Source organism: Musca autumnalis, unplaced genomic scaffold, assembly GCF_047663935.1.
Source record: "Musca autumnalis isolate F117 unplaced genomic scaffold, ASM4766393v1 scaffold_4, whole genome shotgun sequence".
Lineage (NCBI taxonomy): Eukaryota > Metazoa > Arthropoda > Insecta > Diptera > Muscidae > Musca > Musca autumnalis.
The window spans coordinates 14,807,626-14,831,490 of NW_027411977.1; the positions used below are offsets into that span (position 1 = coordinate 14,807,626).

The window sequence follows — 23,865 nt, forward strand, 5'->3', positions numbered from 1 at the left end:
ATATCTGAAGCGAGATGGACCAACTATGGCGATCACAAACTATCTACTGGACAAGTATTTTTATACTCTGGACTAACCGGTTCCATTGCACCCCACCACCGTGGTGTCGGTCTACTACTCAGCCGTAATGCCCACCAATCTTTAATCAAATGGGATCCTATTGATGCAAGAATTATGACGGCAACGTTCCGCACTAGAGTTAGAAATGCCACTATAATTCAGTGCTATGCACCCACGGAAACTTCACCATTTTGCGAAAAAGATCGTTTTTATAGTAAACTCAAGGGCACGCTGAACAACATTCCTCGAGGAAACATTAAGATCTTGCTTGGCGATTTTAACGCCAAAGTTGGCGCCAATAACGACAACCTTACTAATATCATGGGTAATCAAGGCTTAGGCGAAATTAATGAAAATGGCGAGATGTTCACGGAAATGTGTAGCTCCAACAATATGATAATAGGTGGCACGCTTTTTCCCCACAAAAGGTCCCATAAGATTACATGGGTTTCCCCAGATGGCCGTACCGAAAATCAAATTGACCATATCTGCATAAATAAGATGTGGAGACACAGTCTCTTAGATACGCGGAACAAACGTAGTGCGGACATTGGCTCAGACCACCATCTTCTGATCGGCGAATTCCGCCTAAAAATTGTGCGCACTGACACTCGTAACATCCACACATCGACACGATTAGACATCCAAAAACTCAAAAATCCAAACATCCGACAGCAATATCGTCAACAGCTACAATTAAACATCACAAACATAGCACCGCATGGTAACGTTGATTCGAAGTGGAATGCTATAAAAGATGTTTTTATCGATGCAGGATCAAAAGTACTCGGTCACCAACGCAATACCAAAAAAGACTGGATATGTACAACTACCTGGGAGGTTATCGATGAACGCCGCAGAAAAAATGCAGCTGTCAATTCAGCAAGAACTCGTGCTTCCAAGGAAGCTGCACACCGTCAATACGAGACTTTAAACAAATCTGTAAAGCGAATGTGTAGACACGATAAGCGGATGTGGATCAGCTCGATTGCGACACAAGCATAAACTGCAGCTGCAAGTGGGAACACTAAAATGCTTTATGAATGCACAAAACGATTGTCAGGTAGACCAATAAATGGAAATGTCCCAATAAAAGCTAAAGATGGCACAATTCTTACCTCAGAAGTAGAACAGCTCTCACGATGGTATGAGCATTTCACCGATCTCTTTCAGGTTCCATCAGAGAATAATGACAACCTGGCGGAATTCGTACCTCATTACGCAATCCAGCATATCAACCGCGTCGGGTCCCAATGCCCCAGCATCACAGAAATTGAGTCGGCAATTAGGAGTATGAAAAGTGGGAAGGCGGCCGGTATCGACAATGTCCATGTAGAACTCTTTAAAGCGGATAATGAACTATCTGCTCTGGCTTTGCATGAATTATTTCAGGATATCTGGACGTCAGAAACGTTTCCAAACGATTGGTTACAAGGGATAGTGGTAAAAATACCGAAAAAGGGGCACTAAGCGACTGCAACAATTGGAGAGGAATCATGTGCAGCTGTCTAAAAATATTCTGCAAAATCATTCTAAACCGTATTGAGAAGAAAATTGACGATACGCTTAGGCGCCAACAAGCCGGATTCCGCAGCCGCAAATCTTGTGTCGACCATATTGCCACTATACGCATAATAATGGAACAAATAAACGAAATGCAAGACTCGCTCCACCTTGTCTTCATTGACTTCAAAAAAGCGTTCGACTTAATTAAACACCAGAGTATTTGGGAAGCTATGAGCAGAAAAGGTGTCCCCGACAAGATTTGTAACCTAATCAAACCACAATACCACCGTTTTGAATGCAGAGTGAAACATGGCGATAAACTCTCCCCCGCTATGTCCGTAAAATCCGGGGTGAGACAAGGATGTGTGCTGTCACCGCTGCTATTTCTTATTGTTATTGATGAAATAATTGTCAGGACAATCGACAACAATCCGCGCCGAGGAATAATGTGGCACCGATTAAAGATGGAACACCTCAACGACCTTGTATATGCTGATGACATTGTTTTAATATCTAAGCGGTTATCAGATGTACAAAGCAAAATAACCGACATAGCATCAACTTCAAGTGCATATTGTTTAAAGATTAACATATACAAGACCAAATCACTTCACTTAAACTCCTCTCAAAGACAACCGCTCTCTCTGTATGGACAAGACATCGAACAGGTGACGAACTTTACGTACCTAGGCAGTCAAATTACGAAAGATGGAGGTACACGTGATGATATATCAACCCGCATGCGAAAGGCTAAGGTCGCTTTTGCGGGTCTGTATAAAATATGGAGGTCCAATCAACTAAGTACTAAAACAAAGATACGCATATTTAAAAGTAATGTTCTGTCAGTTCTGCTTTATGGATGCGAAACCTGGCTTGTGCCCAACAAGCTCACAAATAAGCTGCAATCTTTCGTTAATAGATCCCTGCGATTTATTCTCCGCATATGGTGGCCAAATAACTGGATATCAAACTTGGTTCTTTATTAGAGGAGTGATATTAAGCCGATTGCCACAGTAATCCGTGAAAGGAAATGGAGGTGGATAGGCCACATTTTTCGTAAACCAGCGGATGATATATGTCGAGAAGCCTTTGATTGGAATCCACAAGGAATTCGAAGAAGAGGCAGACCAAGGGGTAGCTGTAGAAAAAGCATTGAAGAAGAAATAACCTTACATCCAGGAAATCTATCTTGGAATAATGTTAAAACTTTAAGTTCAAATAGAAATGATTGGAATAATTTTGTATTGGCACTATGCGCCCACGATTTGGCGTAAAAGCAATAAATAATAATGGTCCTATATATAATAACCAAACTCAACAAAATTTACCCCCAAAACATAATTCAATTGAGTGAACACACAGAATAGTGGGTGTAACCCAGCCAGCATTTTTTGAAAATTTTAATCGAATTAGAGTCTTATTTGATCCGACTGCACGAAAATGCTGGAATATGAGCTCATTTTCTGATCATAAATGACTCCTTTGTCGGGAGGAAAACGTAACCCCAGGCGACTCTTCTAAACAAATCTCAAATGAGTCTTCCTCTGCATTAGTTTCGAGTCATTTTTGCCCATTTTTTTTTTTTTTTTTTTTTTTTTTTGATGGCATATAAAGTCTTTTTCGAGTCGTATTTCAATTGGTGAATTGTTGATTAATTAGGGACTCTTTTTCGAGTCTCTTTTGAGTCATGTTTATAATCGTTTATGATTATTTAGGGAGTCATTTTTGAGTCTTTTTATTAGACGAAATAAATTAAAAGAATTTTCTTTTTATTCTTTTTTGCTTCTTTCCTTTGTTTTATTGTCTTTTCTGCTTTGTTATGTCTTTTAATTATCCATTATGTAGCGCGGTGCTCAGTATACTTCTTCTTAATTTCACTTGGCAAAACCTGAACATGTGTTGTGTTTGTCTATACACTTAATATTATACGTTACATTTATATCAAAGTTTTATAGAAAGTGTATATGAGAATTATTTACAACCAAACAAAAATAAAACAAAACAATCAGTTTTTAAACACCTATCTGTTCAAAATATGATCAGAAGATACATAATTATAATCACTTTTCAAAGACCTGCATGAACCTTTTTTGATTAAGCATTTTTCAATCTTCATGAAGATTCAAATGTGACAATAAATAACGAAAAAATAGTAACATTCTAAACGCCTAGATGATTCATTTGTGATTGCTTCACATTTGTTGTTGTATTTTAAATTGAACTTTTTTTAATCTTTACAGGGAGTCACTGTCGAGTCTCTTTCTGCTCATACAAGCGACTTAATCAATTTTTGATCACCAAAGGGATTCTAAAAAGACTCCGCAATGTGATTTTTGAAAAAACAATCTTCCAATTGCTAAATGGGAAGGGCAATCCCTACAAAAAAAACACATTACAATTTCTCTATATATGCATCCATTAGTCTATGATTGTATATGTTCGAAAATGTTAAAGTGTTATCTTATTTAAGAGGATAATATCCTCTGCAAGAAAATGTAAAGAAAGGACACAGGAGGATGTGTAGGGAACAGATAAGATTATGTGGTGTCATCGGAAACCATGGTCTCCCCTACCTCCACCCGAGTAATTAATTATCCACACTCAAATATTTTGTTCTTGTTTTTTAATATTTGAAGCAACAAAATATGAAATTTAGCTCAAGTAAACACCTACGCGTATAAATATTTTTCAAAATACTTATTTTCCTTTTCTGCCATCCATATGGGTCCACTGGACCATTTGTGTGTCTTCCGTTGTTTTTTTGTGTTTTAATGTTCAGATTAGTTGAACAGTTCCTAATTGAAGGAATGGCTAACATTTAATAGTTTATCTTACGATTTTTTGTTAAAGCTACCAAATTAATCCTCTTTGTCGAAACTAATTTAGCGGATTACCATCTTTTTTCCGATTTCTATTTTCCGTCTTAAATCATCAAACCGTAAGACGACGCTGTTATATTTAGAAGCTGGCAAAAATAAGCAAAAACTTTTGTTTTTTCCCAAAAGCAAAACAACAAGCAATATCGTTTGCTGTCCAAGCTGAGGCCATAATTATTGCTGCTACAGTTGTTAGTGACGATTGTCTTCTTGGTGGAAACTTTCTCAACAGGCAACACGACTTTCTACTTAGTATTAGTGGCATATTTACACTTTGACTTATTCGCTGAGTTAAACTTTTTTCTTTAGGAAGAGAGGAAGCAATCAGCAAACTACACAATATACACGAATTAGAAATGTCATGACCCCTCAGCTGTAGGTGGTTAGGGGCAGGAAAGTTGTTTAATTGAAGTGCCAAAGATGAAGTTTTTGGCACTTTATCAGTGATGATGTTTCTCAAGGTTTTTCTGTTTTTTATGAGGGTTTTGGTACCTACCTTTCCTGTTAGGGTGGCATTATGCAGTTCATCCAGTGTGGGTCGATAGGCAGCTTGTATGGACATTATATTACGATAATTATCCAGGCGTGGCAAGGCTTCTCGTGTAAAATGTCTGTGGAAAAAGAAAGAAAGCAAACATTATTCATTGCTCTGTGTAATTATAACCAGAAGCGTGATACATGTGTGTGTACATTTGTATTTGTATTATTTCCCTTTGTTTATGCTTACCGAAAACTTTTGCCATATTTTGTGTCATATTCATTATCCAAAAGTTCGCGATCTTCATTGGAATCATCGGAATCCTCATTTTGTGGTTCAACTTGAAAGCGTGTTGTTTGTAAGTCCTTGAAACGCGATGGTTTGTCTTTGTCACGAAAACTACTTTTAATGGATTGTCTATATATCGGTGGTGGTGGTGGTGCGGTGTGGCAGGGAAAAAAGAAAAATGAAAACAACAAAAACATAAAATTAGAATACAGATTAAAAACAAAAGACAGGAATACAATAGCAAGAAAAAAAAAATACAATAACAAAAGAAAAACCACTCATGAAATATTAAAATATCAACGCAAAAGAAACAAACAAACAAATGACAGATGTTATAAACGAAAACAAACATCAATTGTTTACACGACAAAAGTTTGAATCGCAAAGCTGTTAATAATAAAGTATTTATCTGCTTCGATTTTGTGTGGGTTGTGTAGATGAGGATTTACGAATACCCAGAATGTCATTGAAATGTTGAGAAAACTGTTGGGGAAAATTGTCATGGATGTTGCGGGGCTACACATTGGAGATAAAATAAATTACTGGAGATTTTTAATTTAAACAAAAATGGAATAGCAAGTCGATTAGTACATGTTTATATATTTGTTACGTCGGGATAAAGAACATGCAGGTGGATTAGCTGTGGTAGTTTAGGTACAAGTTACACAAAATTAAAAACAAGAAGGGACAGGTTTTATTTAAACATTTTCAGAATTCTTTTGTCCATTGTCCATGTCGTCACCAAGTTCTAAAGTACATATCGCTCATTTGCTCAAAGAGTGACACATCTCTAAAAATCCAGTTTCGAGAAAAACGCGTTTTAAGTTGGCGATTAAACTTTGACTTTCCAACTTAATAATAATTTTACACAAAAAATAAAATAACTACATAGACCATATTTTGATAAAGGACATGTAGGTGTATTATTTCAGATAATCAGATAATTTATCTGTGGTAGTTTTAGGTTCAAGTTTCACATAGTGGTGTAGGGTATAATAAGGTACAGGTTTTATTTCACACATTTTCAGAATTCTATGTAAATTTCTAATTTCAATTTCTAAACTACATATCGGTCATTTGCTCAATGAGTGACACATCTCAAAAAATTCGGTTTCGAGAAAAACGCGTTTTAAGTTGGCGATTAAAATTTGACTTCCAAAATTAAAAATATTATTACACAAAAACTTAAAAACTAATTGGACCATATTTTATAAACAGCTAGCCTTTAACACCCGTTAAAGGTAGTGAGCTAAAATGTGCCGCGCGGTCACCCATAAGAAAGTTAAAAGCTTGGGTTTGGGCGCAGGGTTAGTAACACTCCCCTAGAAAAAGCAGCCTACTATGAAAATACAAAAGAAAAGAAAAACAAATCCCTCAAAAGTTGACGACCCCCGCAAACGTTTTAAGGACCATGATCTGTGAATCTGCACCTGGAATGTTCGCACTCTTTATAGAGAAGGTGCAGTTTACGCATTGGCAGATGTACTTGAAGAGTACAAGGCCGATATTACTGCCATACAGGAAATACGATGGATTGGGAAAGGCGTCACAACAACACCTAAAGGTGACGCACTGTCTTATAGCTGCCATGACGTAAAGCATGAGTTTGGTTGCGGATTCGTAGTTAGTCGGAGACTAAAACATCTGGTATCCAGCTTCACCCCAGTGAATGAAAGACTTGCTACAATTCGAATAAAAGCTAAATTCTTCAATATGAGTTTTATTTGCGCTCATGCTCCCACTGAAGACAAGGGCGAACTGACCAAAGATAAATTTTATGAGCGCTTAGAAGAAACATATGACCATTGTCCTGCCCATGACATTAAAATTATTCTAGGCGATTCTAATGCCAAAATTGGAAAGAAAAATATCTTTGGCCCAACAGTCGCAAAATTAAGTCTCCACAGTGAAACATCTGACAATGGTATGAGGCTGATAGACTTCGCAGCTGCAAAAAACATGGTAGTTAGCAGCACCAGATTTAAACATCTCGACATCCATAAGGGCACCTGGCTGTTTCCAGATCAAAAAACAAGTAATTAAATTGATCATGTTGTGATAGATGGAAGACATTCATCGAGCGTGTTGGATGTACGATCGTTCCGAGGCGCAAACATTGATTCGGACCACTACCTTGTTGCAGCAAAGGTACGCACCCGCTTAAACGTAGCAAACAAAGTACGAACAGACACAACACGAAAGTTAGACATCGGTAAGCTGCAATCACAACAGATAGCCACAGAGTATTCCACTCAACTAGCCCAATTGCTTAATCAAAACACTCCTTGTCCCGATAACATATCAGCGCAATGGCAAAGTATTGCCCACTCCATGCAAACAGCCACAAAATCCATACTTGGATACCAGAGACCTTCATCAAGGAATCCATGGTATGATCAAGAGTGTCGTACTGCTACCCAAGAGAAAAATGCGGCATATAGAACAACTTTACAATCCGTAGCAACGTGTAGCGCATGAGAGAGATATCGGGAGAAACGGAGGAAAAATAGGGAGATGGGAAAGCGGGAGTGTGAAAAAATCGAGATGCACAGGAACCAGAATGAAGTCCGAAAATTCTACCAAAGAGTCAAGTATCAAACAGATGGCTTTGGTACAGGCACACACTCCTGTAGAGACCAGCAAGGTCATTTGGTAACTGATACAGATAGTGTGCTAAGGATATGGAAAGAGCATTTTTCTAAACTGTTGGTATCCAATAGTAGCGAAGTCGACGAAGATACCACAGATCCAATCCCAGAAGATGGTATTGAATGTATACCAACCGGCCAAGATGAGGTAAAGACAGCAATTAACAGGCTGAAGAATAATAAGGCAGCAGGAGCTGATGGCCTACCAGCCGAGCTGTTTAAAACCGGAGGCGACACGCTGATAAGGTGTATGCATCAGCTAGTTAGCTCCATCTGGCAGGAAGAACGCGTACCCGACGATTGGAACCTGAGTCCACAAGATAGGAGATAAGACTGTATGCTCTAACTATAGGGGCATAAGTCTACTCCCTATTGCCTACAAGATCGTGTCAGGGATATTGTGCGAACGACTAAAGCCTATGGTCAACGAGATAATTGGACCATACCAATGCGGCTTTAGACCTGGCAAATCCTGGAGAAGACCAACGAGATGCGGATCGACACCTACCACCTTTTTGTCGATTATAAAGCAGCCTTCGACAGCCTCCTGCGTTCAAAGGTATTCCAAGCCATGTATGAATTTGGTAAAATGACTTTAACTGACACAAGATCCTCAGTTAAAATAGGAAAGAACCTCTCCGAAGATTGTTGTACCAAAAGAGGTTTCAGGCAAGGAGAGAGCCTTTCGTGTGATCTTTTCAACATCCTGCTAGAAAAGGTAATACGAGAGGCAAACGTCAAAAGAAGTGGCACAATCTACACCAATATAGATGATAGACATCAACCTTTATGAAGGTCGAAGGAGAATCTGCTAAAGTGGGTCTGACGGTAAACGGTTAGAAGACCAAGCGGATGGTGTCGACGCGCAATGCGTCCATTGAGCTCGGACCAACTGTGGAAGTTGGTTCCTATAATTTTGAGGTAGTAAAAGACTTCGTCTACCTCGGCACCTCCGTAAACACAACAAACGACATCAGTTGTGAAATAAAAAGAAGAATTGTATTGGCCAACAGATGCCACTTTGGTTTAAGTAAGCACTTTAAAAACAAAGCCACACCTCGTCAAACAAAAATAACGCTCTACAAAACACTGATACTACCCGTGCTGATGTATGGCTCCGAAGCCTGGGTACTTGCGCAAGCAGACATGGCAGTGCTTAGTGTGTTTGACAGAAAAATGCTTCGAAAGATCTACGGACCAATCTGTGTTGACGGTGAACATCGACGTCGCATGAAGCACGAACTGTATCTGCTATACAACGACATCAATATAGTTAAACGTATCGAGATGCAACGATTGCGTTGGCTAGGCCATATCATAAGAATGGGCGAAGATGAACCAGCTAAAAAGGCGTATAAATACGAACCGCTTGGCGGTGCACGCAGAATTGGCAGGCCAAGGAATAGATGGCGCAAACAAGTGAATGAAAAGATGAAAAGGTGCGGTATTCCAGAGTACGAAGCAACAAATAGAGAGAATTGGAGATCTTTTCTTAGTTCGGCCTATGTAGCAAATGTCCTGTAATGGGCCAGCTAAGTAAGTAAGCTAGCCACTACTAAATTTCTGTGCAAAATCAAGCATGATTTGAAGTCTTTTAGTGCTTCATAAACTAAAAAACGTTTTTGTTGAACTATGCCAATATTGTAATGAGGGACCCTCAACATGCATACCCCCTCCTCCCTTTTTCTTGCTAAACTCTTCAAGTACTCGTACTCGCAAACACTTTTCACTCGCGAGTAAAAACGAGCAAGTCTGAAATATGCTTCCTGCCGTTCGTGTTGAGGTTGATCGGCAGTCGGAGATGTTGAGGTGGTTCGGCTATTCGGGTTTCAGCATTCGGTTCGGTTGTTCGGGCCCACGGCTCTCATGTGGCAGACATTCGTCCACTCTGTTATTCGTGTTGAAGATGTTCGGTCCCTCGCACAGAAAAAAATGTTAGCCATTTGTAAAAAAAATCAAAGATTCAATCAAAAATTTATCAATTTTCCGGTGATAAAAAATTGTCATACTGAAAAATTCGATAAAATTATTTGATCACAAAGTAAAAATACAACTGATAAAATATTACACATATATAATATATAATAATATAATTGTTCCACAAACATCCCATAAAGGACAAGGGAGACTTCTCTCATATCGATAAGTGCACCTCGATTCATATTAGCTCAATGATATGGGACCTACTGTTTATCGCCGAGTCCGAACGGCGTGTCTAAGACACCACTTTTGTAGAGAAGTTTTACATGGCTGAAATACTCAGGAAATGTCGCCAACATTACTGAGGGCTATTTTGCCACCGTTGAAAAGTGTTTTGATGTTTCCTGGTCGGGGAATCGATCCCACGACCTTATGCGTGCAAGGCGGGTGTGCATACCATTGCACCACGGTGGCACCCACACATATTGACAAAAATATTTATCAAGATATTCCACATATTCCATTTTATCAGTTCAATATAAAAAATCGATAAATATTTTAGTCAATGTGTGAAATATTTTATCAGTGGTATTTTTACTTTGTGATCAAACAATTTTATCGAATTTCGTCAATATGATAATTTTTTTATCGCCGGATTTTTTTTCTGTGCTGTGATCCGGTGTTCAGCCACTCGGTGATTCAGCATTCGGGGTAATCGGTGTTTGTGCTGTCGTCGTCCATTAGTACTAGTGCTACGCTGACTTCTAATGTATACTACAAGTACTGACTAGTGGAAAAACACCCGAAGGTGGGTTGAAACAACACGCGGAGGTGGAGTGGAACTACAGCCGAGGGTTGAGTGGAACAACACTTGAAGGTTGAGTGGAACAACACCCGAAAATAGAGTGACTACTTCCCAACACTATCTATTCCAGCGGTCTACGAAGACTCAGTTGTACTCATGCCCGTGTGGCTAGCTCCCTGCAGTAGCAAGCCTACCAGTTTCATCACAAATTGAAATACTTAAGTGAACGTTTGCAGAGTGGATGGCTTTGCGTTGTTGTATAGTGGGGTCGTAATGTTGTTGGTATTATGTTCGTGATAATTTTGTTACGTTAAAACCCTTATATGTATCAATGAGGTGTATTTTTGATCGTAACGAAGTGTATATAAAATAGTTGGACTCTGCCTGTAAATTCCTTAGAATCACTGAATCGACTTTGAATTGAAGAAAATCTTACCAATAATAATAACAAATGTGTAGATCTAGTCCAAATTGTCTGAGATTTGGTCTGAACATGTGGGTCTAAAACCATTATTTCGATGGGATACATTTTCTATCGTATCAGTCCGGAGATTAAGGGTATACAAATGATGATCGTCGAGCATTTATAAAGTCCTCCATAAAGAACTGATTTATCATATGTATAAACCCTAAACGATGTTCACCCATATGAATAGTCCTTGCGACTAAAAACAATTAAGGAAATAAAAACGGCCCCATACGTTGATTGATCGCCTCAAAAGGTGATTCTAAGTAGATTATTAAAAGTAAGTATGGGCCTGGCATATCTTCTGTTGAATGTTAAAAAAAAAAAAAATGCCCACTGACATAACAACCTAGGCTGTAAAGGTCGCTGTTTAGGTGAGGGAGGGGAAATCCATAGGTATTTACAACGATAGCTCAGGATACCGTTTGTTGAGCAGTGGGGGGAGAAAAGAACCAAAGAAATAAAAACACAAGCAGTATCAATTTAAATATAATAATATGCTGGAAGTTTATTTATGATTCTTTTCGTACAACAAAATAGATTACCTTTTGTAATCGGTGGTATTGGCGACAGAGGCCTTTTTGTAATAACGCGTAGACGTTGTTCTTCGACAAATGACTAATGACAAGTGAACGCAGAGGTTCTGAGTGATCGCAGAGGATCCCATGTCATATACTACTACAATTACAATTATTCCAGTGAGAGCAAAGTGTAACAAGGCGAGCAAACCGGCAACAACCGATGCCCAGCGGCGATCCGCACACTACGGTATCCGCAGAGGGAATTGTAGAGGAGATGCCAGTGCGCCAATCAGCATCCGTGATTGATCGAGCAGGGGAAGTTGTGGGACAAAGTATCTAACTTATACATTGCCGCCCACCTTGATACACGTAAGCGTGGATCAACAAATTAAAGCTAGGAATAATTACAATAAAGATTAATAATATTATACCAATATGTCAGTAAGAAGATTCATGAACGTAAATTCAGATTCCCAAGTGAGCTATAATTCAAATTACCGATTTCTAAAAACGAGTAATTAAGAAATGATCGACTCCGATATTCGCTCGATTCAAGAATGTGGAGACGAGTCACTGAACAATTCAATTTTATTTTTCAAGATGTAATAGTACTGAATGTTTCTACAATTGACTATAGTGGTCGATTTTCAATAGTACTATCGATTGTGAGGTTATGTTCTAGAGACGGTAGGAACTGAACCCGTAAGGAGGTACCCGAAAATAGATTTTTGGGCCAGCAACGAATCTAATACAATTTTAGGCGGTTCAGCTTCAAGTATCTTGGGATACAGATCAGCACCAAGTACCAATTCTATTGGGCTGTCATCGAAAGAATCCGCTAATTCTAAATTAGGGATCTGAGCTTTCAATTTCGACATATGTGGAGGCGAGAACAATTTCTTTTTGACGTAAGGTGAAACTACTGCCGATGTTTCTATAATTCTAGACAAATTTATAGGGGACGACAACTTAAGAGAACAAACTTCCCTTGTTGTAGCAGATTTAGCGTTCTTAGTCACAGGAAGTGACGAAATTCCGATAGAATTCTTAAGGTTTTTAGACAAAATTGTTACCTCAGACGAAGGGTCAACAATTGCGCGTGCAGTGTACATTTTACCATTGTGAACTATATTTACTTTTGCGGTTCCCAAAAGCACATTACTATCTGAGGAATTAGGAACCGGGTGCTTGCGATTGCTTTTGTCAGATTTACAACGAGGTTCTCGACTTTTGACGTTTGTAAAAGCCGGAGAGTGACATTGTCTCGACAAAGAAGAGGTAAATACTCGACTTTTGACCTTAGTAAAAGCCGGATCTGAATTTGGTGGCGACAATTTACAATCAAAGGCTCGACTTTTGACATGTTTAAAAGCCGGAGCTGAGCTTGGTTGCGACAAAGTGGAATTAAGTTCTCGACTTTTGACATCAGTAAAAGCCGGAGAGGTCTTCAACGCTGGCGAGGCAACAACCTTTCGAATGTGTGGTCGGTGGAGAAGGCTGTGGTGCCTGTGCTTACAAGAGTTGCAACTATGTTTGCTGTTACAGTTTTTAACAGCATGGCCACGACATAAGCAATTTATGCAATAGTTATGTTTTTTCACAATCGAGAATTTGTCCTCAAATGATAATTTAACAAACTGGGGGCAGAGACGAAGAACGTGGCTCTGGCTAGTACAAATTAGGCAAGTACTTGTCAACAAATTTGTGGATCGAGGAGGTGATACATTGTTAGATTTATGTACCGACAACACTTTATTGGAGGAGCGAGATGAGACAACTTTCTTTGTGATCTGATTTCCGTACAAGTTTTGGATACAAGTCAATGTTTGTATCCTCTCTGTGAGGAAAGCATCTAAGTCTTTCCAAGAAGGCAACGACGACTTGTTTTTGATGCTTTGCTCCCACAGAGTCAATGTCAATTTAGGCAAACGCTGCAAACAAATACAAACTATTATTGGATCCCAATGATCCGTGATGACGTCATAGACGGTCATTGCAGCAAGACAACTACTAATCCCACGCTGGATGGTTTTCAAACCAGAACAAGTTTCTTTAACCAAAGAAGGGAGATTGAGCAATTGTTGGATGTGACTATTCACCACGATACGCTTATTGTCGTACGTATCCGACAAAGCTTTCCACGCTAAGGGGAAACTAGTGTTGGTGAGTGGAAATCTCGAAACAATTTCCCGAGCCTCACCGTCGGTTTTCTGCACTAAGTAGTACAGACGTTCAATGTCTGAAAGACGTGAATTTTTAACAAATAGAGTGGTGAATATGTCCCTGAAAGATGGCCAAGACATACAATCGCCAGCGAAAATATCAATGTCGATAGGTGGTAAAGGCAGACTATGGGTATCGACAGTTGACTTGGAATGGTTTGCAAGACGGGCAGTAGAACAATTTGTGGGTGTGAGGAGGTGAAGGACAGACAGGTGGTGTATCAATCTGCAAAGAGGCAGACTCCCTTAATAGAAAACCAGTTGAAGCCTGTTCAGAATAAAGGGCGAAGTCGTCAGTCTGGGTACTACACGATCTCGAATTTTCGTAAACTGGTGACATTTGAGATGCAACAGTTTGGGTGGTAGAGAGCTCAGAGGCCAAAGCTAGGGAGTCGGTCAAATGGAAACCTGACGGTTGTGATTCTTGACAGATATTCAATGGTGAAGTACTGCCAGCTGATGTTTGGGGGATAGAACTGGATGTAGGAGAGGTGGTAGAAGAAACTGACGCTTCTAAAGGGGTCGATGGGGGAGAATGATTTCCATTGCCAGATGATTGTAATGCACTGAATTTCTGATCAATGGATGATGAACAGTTAAGGTATGCCTGATATGATCTGCTGTATTTCGCAGGAACATTTATACTACCAATGTCTGCACCACTATTTGTTGTGAGATAGATTAAGCACTCCTCATAGGCGAATTTTGCCTTGTTCCACAAATTCTGAAGTTCAGAGGAATATATCTGTAGCGTATGTACGCTATGGCAATTCTCTTTGCGTAATTCGAACGAAGCATCGAATTTTACGACTGCCTCGGTAGCTCTGATGAAGCGTGTAAGAGGTGTGACCGACATTTTGCAATGGGAAAGAGCAAAATCTGCAATTGAATTTGCAACAAATAACAAAAGAAAGATGGGAAAAGAAATTCAATTGGAGCACAAATTGCTACAGTTCAAAGGAAATAAGAAATCTCAACAAAAAAGATCCTAAAAGTCACAAAATGTACAAATATTGCCAAAAATTATCAAGGTGTGATGTATTTCAGAAATTAAAGTAGGGTGAAATAAGAGAAAATTTAAAGAAATTTCCTCAAAACGAACAACTGCTTTAATTGAGCCAAAAGGTTCTAAAAATGGTCAGATATACCAAATTGTATATTGTGGTACCAAGTGTAGGGTGTATGCCAAGGTGAGATATACTACTGGTAGGGTGTATTTGTCCAAAATCCAACGACAAATAACCTATTTGTCTGAAAAAGTAATTTTTGCCCAAGAAATCAGCGCAGATAAAATAATTTGTCAGAAATATATCTTATTTGGTTGACACGTTGGTGCAAAATATGCCACAAGTAGGGTGTATTTGTGCAAAAATACCGAAACCCCTACGGAGACTCAACGAATTTTCCAAAATATATAACAAATATTGCCAAAAACAATATTAAAATGTCGAAAAACACATATATTCTCTGCTAGGAATACGTGCAATAAATGCCGAATGTAGGGTGAATTTGTCCAAAAATTCCAAAAACCCTACTGCCAATTATTTATATTTCCAAAAATTATCGAAAAATAATTTTCAAAATTAATTATTAAAAAAACAACTTTTTGTGCTTTTGCCCCACTGTACTATTTGTACTTTCTTACCCCACTGTGCTGCACACACAAGCGACGCTAGCAGAGAAATGGCTGTGTGTGAACAGCAAAACTCCCACTGAACAACAGACGTTGCAAACGACCAAGCAAGTGAGTGCAGAGGATCAGCAGAGTTTTTTAAGGGACGCTTAAAAAGGCGGGAAAGTTGTTGGTAGAATTACCATGTAATTTCTCAAATTAGAATAAATACCTGACCGACAAAGGTAGGAGAATAGAAAAACGAATGTGTTTGGTTGGTGATTGACGATCTATACAACAAAGAAATGAAATGCAGCGAGAATTTGGATGGTGCGTTGTTATTGTAAATTTGGCTGTGCAAATTTTCAAAGGGTTTTATGTAAACCGAGGGGGAATAACATCGCCAAATATTTTTGGATGGAGAGGATCGTACCAACAACTAATACCAAACGACAATGTGCAATGTGTGTTGTTGTTAAATTTGCCAATGCAAATTTTCAAGAAAAGGTCTTTGATAGAAAAGATCCTTGGGGAATAACAACAATAACAAAAAAATGAGAACTAGATCAGTGCGTGTAATAATTTAATTACACGAGAGCAAGAGTGATTGGAAGTTGACGATGTTGTTATTGCAAATATTACAAATATATTTGCAAGTTCTCAGTTAAAATGAGAAGAGCCACAATTCAAATTTTACAAAGTAACAACACCGAATGCTTTCTTTGTATGATCAACGCGACGTAGGTGATCAGTACAACGAAAAGAAAATAGCAAGTTTAGCAACGACTAAGGTGTTATGTAGTGAGAAAAGCAAGTATTAACACAAGAAGTGTTAATATAAGTCGACCAATATGAACTTTTAGCTACAATTGGGGATTGCAAGGCTAGAAACGACGATTGGAAGTTATTAGTGTTAGTTATGGTGAGACCGATTGACTTGTAGCAAATCAAACAAAAATAACAACTACACGTATTTTGATTTGTATGATCACCGCGACATTGGATAATCAGTACAACAACGATTTCAATAAGTTTTGAGTGGACTGTATGATGGGGGAAGGAAAGCAACGAATTAAATTCACTCGCGTAGGATAATTGAAATTCGACCAATGATTTATTTATTTACTGCTCAAACGAAAAATATTAACACTCGCGGTAGCTCACTTTTGATAGAAATCTGAGTTTACGTACCTGGTGTTAGTATGGTGCTTTGTTGTTGTTTAGAGATGATGCAAATTTTGTCCAATATTTGTCCGTGCTAAGACAACAACAAATGCTTCAAATCTCGTTGTATCACAATACAAGAGAGGGGGAATAGGCAACTGGAGCAGTGACAACAAAAAGGCTGGCTTCTATCCGGCTCGATGCGACCAAATGTTTAGGTGAGGGAGGGGAAATCCATAGGTATTTACAACGATAGCTCAGGATACCGTTTGTTGAGCAGTGGGGGGAGAAAAGAACCAAAGAAATAAAAACACAAGCAGTATCAATTTAAATATAATAATATGCTGGAAGTTTATTTATGATTCTTTTCGTACAACAAAATAGATTACCTTTTGTAATCGGTGGTATTGGCGACAGAGGCCTTTTTGTAATAACGCGTAGACGTTGTTCTTCGACAAATGACTAATGACAAGTGAACGCAGAGGTTCTGAGTGATCGCAGAGGATCCCATGTCATATACTACTACAATTACAATTATTCCAGTGAGAGCAAAGTGTAACAAGGCGAGCAAACCGACAACAACCGATGCCCAGCGGCGATCCGCACACTACGGTATCCGCAGAGGGAATTGTAGAGGAGATGCCAGTGCGCCAATCAGCATCCGTGATTGATCGAGCAGGGGAAGTTGTGGGACAAAGTATCTAACTTATACAGTCGCCATTAAATTTATTAAACAAAGCTATAATCACAAGGGGTTGGTTAGCTGGTTACTATAACAAACAACACTGGCATTACAAGATGTCTTAATTTATTACTTGTGTTCTTGTAATAATGTAATTTCAAATAAATCCAAAACAAGTTTTATGACCTTAATTACAAATACAAAAATAGAAATAAAGTATGAATATACAAAGATAATGGAAGGTTTATGCGAGTCTAATGGTAGTTTTTTCAATTTCAAAGGACCTTTTCAAGGGCGTATAACGTTTGGTCGGTCAAACAGAGTAAATTACTGCTAATTAAGGTGCAAATCTAGAAATGTTGAAACCATCTTTGGTAGTTTTTTACAGATTATTTTAGCATAATGTTGTCATTTAGGGGGGTTATATTTTATGCTAAATAATAATAATATCATAACAAATGCTAAGTGTTTGTTTATGGTAAATGTTAAATCGCCTTGAATAATTATTTGTACAAGCCAGAGAGATAAGCCTTTGCAAATTTCTTCGATTTGCATATTCTAAAACAAACTGCTCCTTCCCTACCCTTTGCTTTCTTTCAAGTATGAATTAAAATAAATGATCACAGCCATAAAATGATGGCCCATAAAATTAAATCATTCGACTTTTCCCCCCTGTTGCCAATCTTATTCCCCTGCCATTAATCAAAAACATGGCCATAACACAAATTATAAAATCTTCTTAATCCGTTGACACAGCGCTGAGATCAGGTGTAAATGCGTAAAAAAACATTACATAAGTATAATCGCATTTTTCTTTTTTTGCAAAACATTTCATGAAAATTTTTTTGGCAAACAAATTGGGTTGTATTGTTGTTGTTGCCTTTAATAACACAGCCATCACTCCATGGGCTCTAGCACTGTCACTGCAGTCAACAGAGCTATACTGTTTTTTGAAAAACGAAATTTATTACACATCCATTAAAAATTTAATGCCTCCAAAGAGATTTTATGCAAGATTCGTTGTTCCATTGTGAATGCAGAGCTTTCGAGATTTATGTTTTTGAATCTGTGTGATAAATAATAAAGTTTGAACACAAAATAGAGTGGAAAAGGTAGAATGAATATTAGGAGTAATGGCATTTTTTATGACACCAAGATTATATTTTAAGGCTTACAATGCGGGAGAATAAAGAGTAAAGTAGAATATATTAAATACATAATATGCAAAATAATCTTAGCATTTTAATGAGTACTTTGCAATTGCAGCTAACAGATCGTATTGTTGTGAAATGAGGTTTAACATAACCCCGTGTATACGTTGTCATATTCCCCAATACGATTCGTATCAAATATAACGAGGGTTCGTTTAGTTTGCGATTCTACAATGCTTTATTGATTTTACTTTAATTACACTGTGCAACACTGGAAATGATAACAACTTCTAGTAAGCATTTTTTGAAAGTATATATTGGGACTACATAAACCCTACTAGGGTTTTGTCCCGTCAGGTCCAGTTAGGATCTTATGGCGTCATCTAAACCGGGCTTGCATTTATCTGACCATTACCTCAGAAACGATTAGGAATTTAGCCATGCTGTTTTTGGCAATATTGTAGCCCTAAACTAATAGAACTTATATTTTAACAGACAACACAAGAAAATCTCCATCTAGGGCATCAAAGTCGATAAAATATAGAAAAATTTACATATTTTCTGAAACAATTGGGAGTTGCACGAAGTAACCTTTTGCAAAAATATTCCAAATAAAGTTCTCAGCAATTCTTCAGAACATTCTGAAAATCTAAAATACTTACTTCATGTTGTTTCAGCGGTATTTTGCATCATATCTTTTGCAGTACGTATTTCAAACGCAGTTCACACCAACAGTTATTCTCGCATTTCGGATTTCGCCACATTATTGACTTCTCTATTAAATGATCGTTGAGAAATATACTGAAAACAACCTGATAGAGGCATTTTACAACAATGACATGTTACATTCGAGCGAATATTTTTTCGAAAGAAAACATTACGAAAAAATTAACGGCTTTGGAGATATGGTGCGAAATGCATACAAATTATGGACATTTTCGATATTTTATAAAATTTGAGGAAAAAATTTTGTTTGTCGAATTCACTATTTCTCCAAATATTTTATTCTTGTCCTTAACCCCGAATAGCTTTAAAAAGTCAATATTTTACCATGATTTTATGGGGCCATAAAATCCAAGCTGGATCTGGCACAACAAAGCTCAACTAGGGTTTTTGTCGTTTGGGTCTGTACTTTCAAAAAATCCTCAGTTCAAATTGTTTGCACAAGATTACCTTAACAATGTTGCACAGTGTTATTCACACAAGACATAAATCTATTTAGCACACAGCTTTACTTTACTTCGATTAAACTTTACTGACTGACGGTTTTAGTTCGCGTTATAGTTTACACTTTATTCCCTATTTATACTTGCTCGCTATTCTAGGATCCTCAATCTAAGATTTCTACAATGTTCAAATGACAAAGACATAGAACTGTAAAGACTGGAAAAGATGCATAATGCACAAATGTTTATGAAACAATGTATATAAACATTTTACCAACAACAGGGTATGTTAATTGGTGTGTCTTTTTACTTACTAAATGTTGCTGAAACATTTTTTTCAGCAACTTTTTCTTTATACAACTGTCAAAATCTGCAACATTAGTAATAATTATTACAAATTATCACGTAAAAAGACACAGCTAATGATAAAAACCCCATAAAATCGCAATTCGGCTTATACAAATTGTAGGAAAGCAAAAAGTTGGACTCAGGATTGTATTCCATAGGAGTTTCCAGTTCATTAAATATGAACTTGGTGGTTAAAAACGCCTGAAATAGTTAACTACTTAACAGAATGTTGTTATGATATCGTAACAACAAAGCTTAACTCCATCTATTGACAAATGTTAACAATTGAGTTTTCCTATCTTTATGTATTCAAATCTTTGCAAATGAAAAGCAAATCCTGATCAATTCGCTGATGCACTTATACACATATACAAACAGACTTATGAATGTAAACAACAAATGGAACAGAGGTAATAAATAATAAACACAAAGATATTAGAAAATTCTAATGGATTAGTTGTTGTTGTAAAACTGACTCAAATAAAGTGACAGATTAGTGAAAATATACGCCACAAATCACTTGTTTATACCCTCTGCCTTTAGGCTAGAAAGGGTATATACACTTTGATACAACCAAAAATGTGTCCCCAACTAGGTTTGGATGAAATTCGTTTCAGACAATTTGGAGACAATGTTCAAATGAAAAGCCACATCCGTTTGTCTGTCTGTCTGGCTGGTGCGCACAATAACTCTCGAACGGATCCACCGATTCAAACCAAATTTTGGGTATCGAAATATTTTGTCTAAACTTAGTTAAAGCTCGAAGATGGGCCATATCGGTCCACTCCTTCAGGTACCCCCCCCCCCACAAAATTTCAAAATCTGTCTGTAAAATGGTGTGAACGATAACTCTCAAAGGGAACAATCGACATGGTCCAAACTTTGCACATCGTATTAAAAAAAAAAACAAAAAACATTGTTCCACAACATCCCATACGGGACAAGGGAGACTTCTCTCATATCAATGAGTGCACCCCGATTCATATTAACTCAATGATATGGGACCTACTGTTTATTGCCGAGTCCGAACGGTGTGTCTTAAGACACCACTTGTTGAGAAGTTTTTCAAGGCTGAAATACTCAGGAAATGTCGCCAACATTACTGAGGGGTATTTTGCCACCGATGAAAAATGTTTGATGTTGCCTGGCCGGGGAATCGAACACCCGACCTTCTGCGTGCAAGGCGGGCGTACATACCATTGCACCACGGTGGCACCCGTACATCGTATTATTCCTTCCAGATATAGATCAGGTTCGAATATGGACTATATCGGTCGACTCCTTCGGGTACTATCCACACAGTAAGTTTTCCTTGCGGCTTCCTCTATGACGGTACAATTTGTTTCATGCGCAAGGCCATACTTCCTGAGAAAAGCTCCAAGAAACCTTGACTGCACCAACTGAAATGGCAAATCCGCAAAATAATTCTCGCAGAGATTTTCCGATTGTTGCAAACATTGCACATCGTATTATTTCATCCAGTCATGTATCAGGTTGGAATATGGAATATATCGGTCCAATCCTTCGGATACTCCCAACACAAAATTCGGATAAAGTGATGTTTATGAGCATCTCTCGCTTCATTTTGATTCTTACAACGGTACATTTTTTCTGAGTAAGTCAATATTTTCTAAGATAATGACATAATTATTGTGTTTGGTTTGGATTTGTGGTTTTTGGTCAGTGGCTGAGGGTATATCTCCGTCAGCGCAGCTGACTGATACTTTCTTACTTGTTTTTAATTAACAGAAGTACATCAGCATTAACTTCTATCAAGTAACTTTCGTAACAGTATTTTATTTGTGACTTCAATCATCAAGTTAGTATAAAAGTGACGAGAAAGGTTGATGAAAATCTGTTCAATGGTTCAGTAATCAATTGTTTGGCGCTGAAGTCTCAAATCAGCATTGCCGAACATTTTCGAACTTTTGTGGGGAGGTACCGGAAGGAATGGACCAATCTTCGAACTTAAACTAAGTTTGAACTAAATATTGCGAAAGCCAACATTTGGTTAATCCGTTCGAGAGTTATCGTGCGCGCCAGACAGACAGACAGACGTACGGACATGGCTAAATCAACTCCAAATTGTCTGAAACGGATTTCGTCCAAACGTACTTGGGGTCTAAAATCATTATTTCGATGAGGCAAATTTTGCCCTTATGAAGGTGTATATGAGGAAAAGTCAAAATTTTTTAGTTTCCATGAAGCCAAGGTTTGCACTATTATAATACGCGAACTATTGTAGTTTACCAGTAACTATGACTATTGCTGGATTAATTTAGATGTTTTTGTACAAAGCTCAAAAATTTAGCAAAAAAAATTTAATTTACGTGGTAGTTACGACCGCGTAAAGGAAAAAACATAGGTAAAAACACGTTGAAGCTAAACATGTTTTTTACATTGCTATTCGATTTCTGATTAAACAATTCAAATGACGGACATCTGTCCAAAGTAAAAGTAGGAGAATACAAAATGAAGATTACACTTCTAATGTATCACTTTCCAAAATTTCCACTGCATCCACCTTTTATGGATGCTGACATTTTGAAGCCGGATTTCAGGTGTTTTTTTGTATTTTTTATGTAACTGGGACGCGCATTCGGATATTTCGAAAAACCAATTATAGGATTAAAGAACTCGCGATTTCGCATAATCTGATATGTATATTGAGTATGTAGCCCACACAGCAGCAGAGTAATCTACTGCCAAAGGCCAAAATTTAGTGCTATATTTTTTCTAAATAACCTATTTTTTGGGTACAGTATTTACAATATCGTTTTGAGTGTGCTGGTACCCCGCGATATTTTAGTTTTTCGACGATCCGGACAATATGAATCATAGATCGTAAAAATCCATCTACTAGAACGGCGGAAATGGCTACTGCAAAAATTGAAAAATTTGCAAAAAATGTTTTTCAAAATATCGCTGACTAATTCGCGTTTTATGTGGATCGTTTCCATTTCAATGAAGAAAGTGAATCATCACTCGCGTTTGTGCGAAAACAGCGGTTTGAAAAATTTAGTGGCATGGGAGCTGTATCCGATTTATCCAAAAAATACTGTGTGATGCTACATCAACGGTTCTTGATGGATTTTATTGAAATATGTTTAGATCGATGTATTTTTTCACGGTTGATAGTGAAATCGGATGCGCATAAAAAGTGTATGCACTTTGTGCAAAATATAAGCGTAATACAATTTGTTGCACACTAAACTGCAGACGATGCTACATCTTAGCGGCCAAAGTAAATCCTGGCAAATGTGTACAAATTAAAAGAGAAGAATTCGCTGTATTGGTAAACCGCATGCACATCAAGTGATTTTGAGGATTTCGCGATTTACACGCATTTCAAAATGAACATTACCCGATACAATTTTATTTCAAGATTATACCCCATTTAAAGGAACCCAACATTTATTTGAAAGATATCCGTATCTTCTGCTAGATGTTAGCGTGTTTTCGAGAAGTAATTAGAATAAAAAATGTGATTTATTGCGTGGAATTTAACTAAAATAGAAGAAAAACTCCGACCTATTTTTCTTACATTTTGTTCAACTAACTCACAAAATAAATTTTAATAAATATTTTCTCTTACAAAAATTTTATAAATTTCCTCAATATATTTTTTGTTTTTTGCTATAATATGCAAACCGCTAAACGGATTTGTATAGTTTTGGTTTCATTTGAATCTTCGCGATGTTTAGATTACGTACATATTTTTTATATATTTTTCAGATGCATAAACAGCTTGAATTTTATTAGAACAAGTTGTAAACTACCAATTGTTTTGAATGCTTTCCTAATTTCTGCGAAAATTTACAACTTTTTCACTAAAGTTATGGGACCTCAGTAACCATATAGTATGTAGGGAGCCCCTAATTAAGAGAGTTTCTCAATATAATGATTAGAGTCTTTTAAAGATTTTTTTCTTTTTATCAGAATTGAAACCGCC

General features: G+C 37.6%; 1 protein-coding gene and 1 long non-coding RNA gene across 3 annotated transcripts in view; both read right to left on the reverse strand.

The window, feature by feature from the left end:
• LOC141402756 (bumetanide-sensitive sodium-(potassium)-chloride cotransporter-like) overlaps positions 1 to 23,865 on the reverse strand; it is a 325,712-nt gene that overhangs the window by 113,702 nt on the left and 188,145 nt on the right. For both annotated transcript variants that reach the window (XM_073984675.1, XM_073984674.1), the window contains exons 5-6: positions 5,170 to 5,337; positions 4,939 to 5,053 (exon numbers count right to left, since the gene is read on the reverse strand). In XM_073984675.1, the coding sequence (XP_073840776.1) occupies positions 4,939 to 5,053; positions 5,170 to 5,337 (283 nt within the window). The remainder of the gene's footprint in view (positions 1 to 4,938; positions 5,054 to 5,169; positions 5,338 to 23,865) is intronic.
• Positions 11,524 to 18,633, reverse strand: LOC141402757 (uncharacterized). The gene is made up of 2 exons (XR_012412712.1): positions 16,594 to 18,633; positions 11,524 to 11,962 (listed from the first exon to the last, which is right to left on the reverse strand). It is a non-coding gene; the product is annotated as an uncharacterized lncRNA (long non-coding RNA).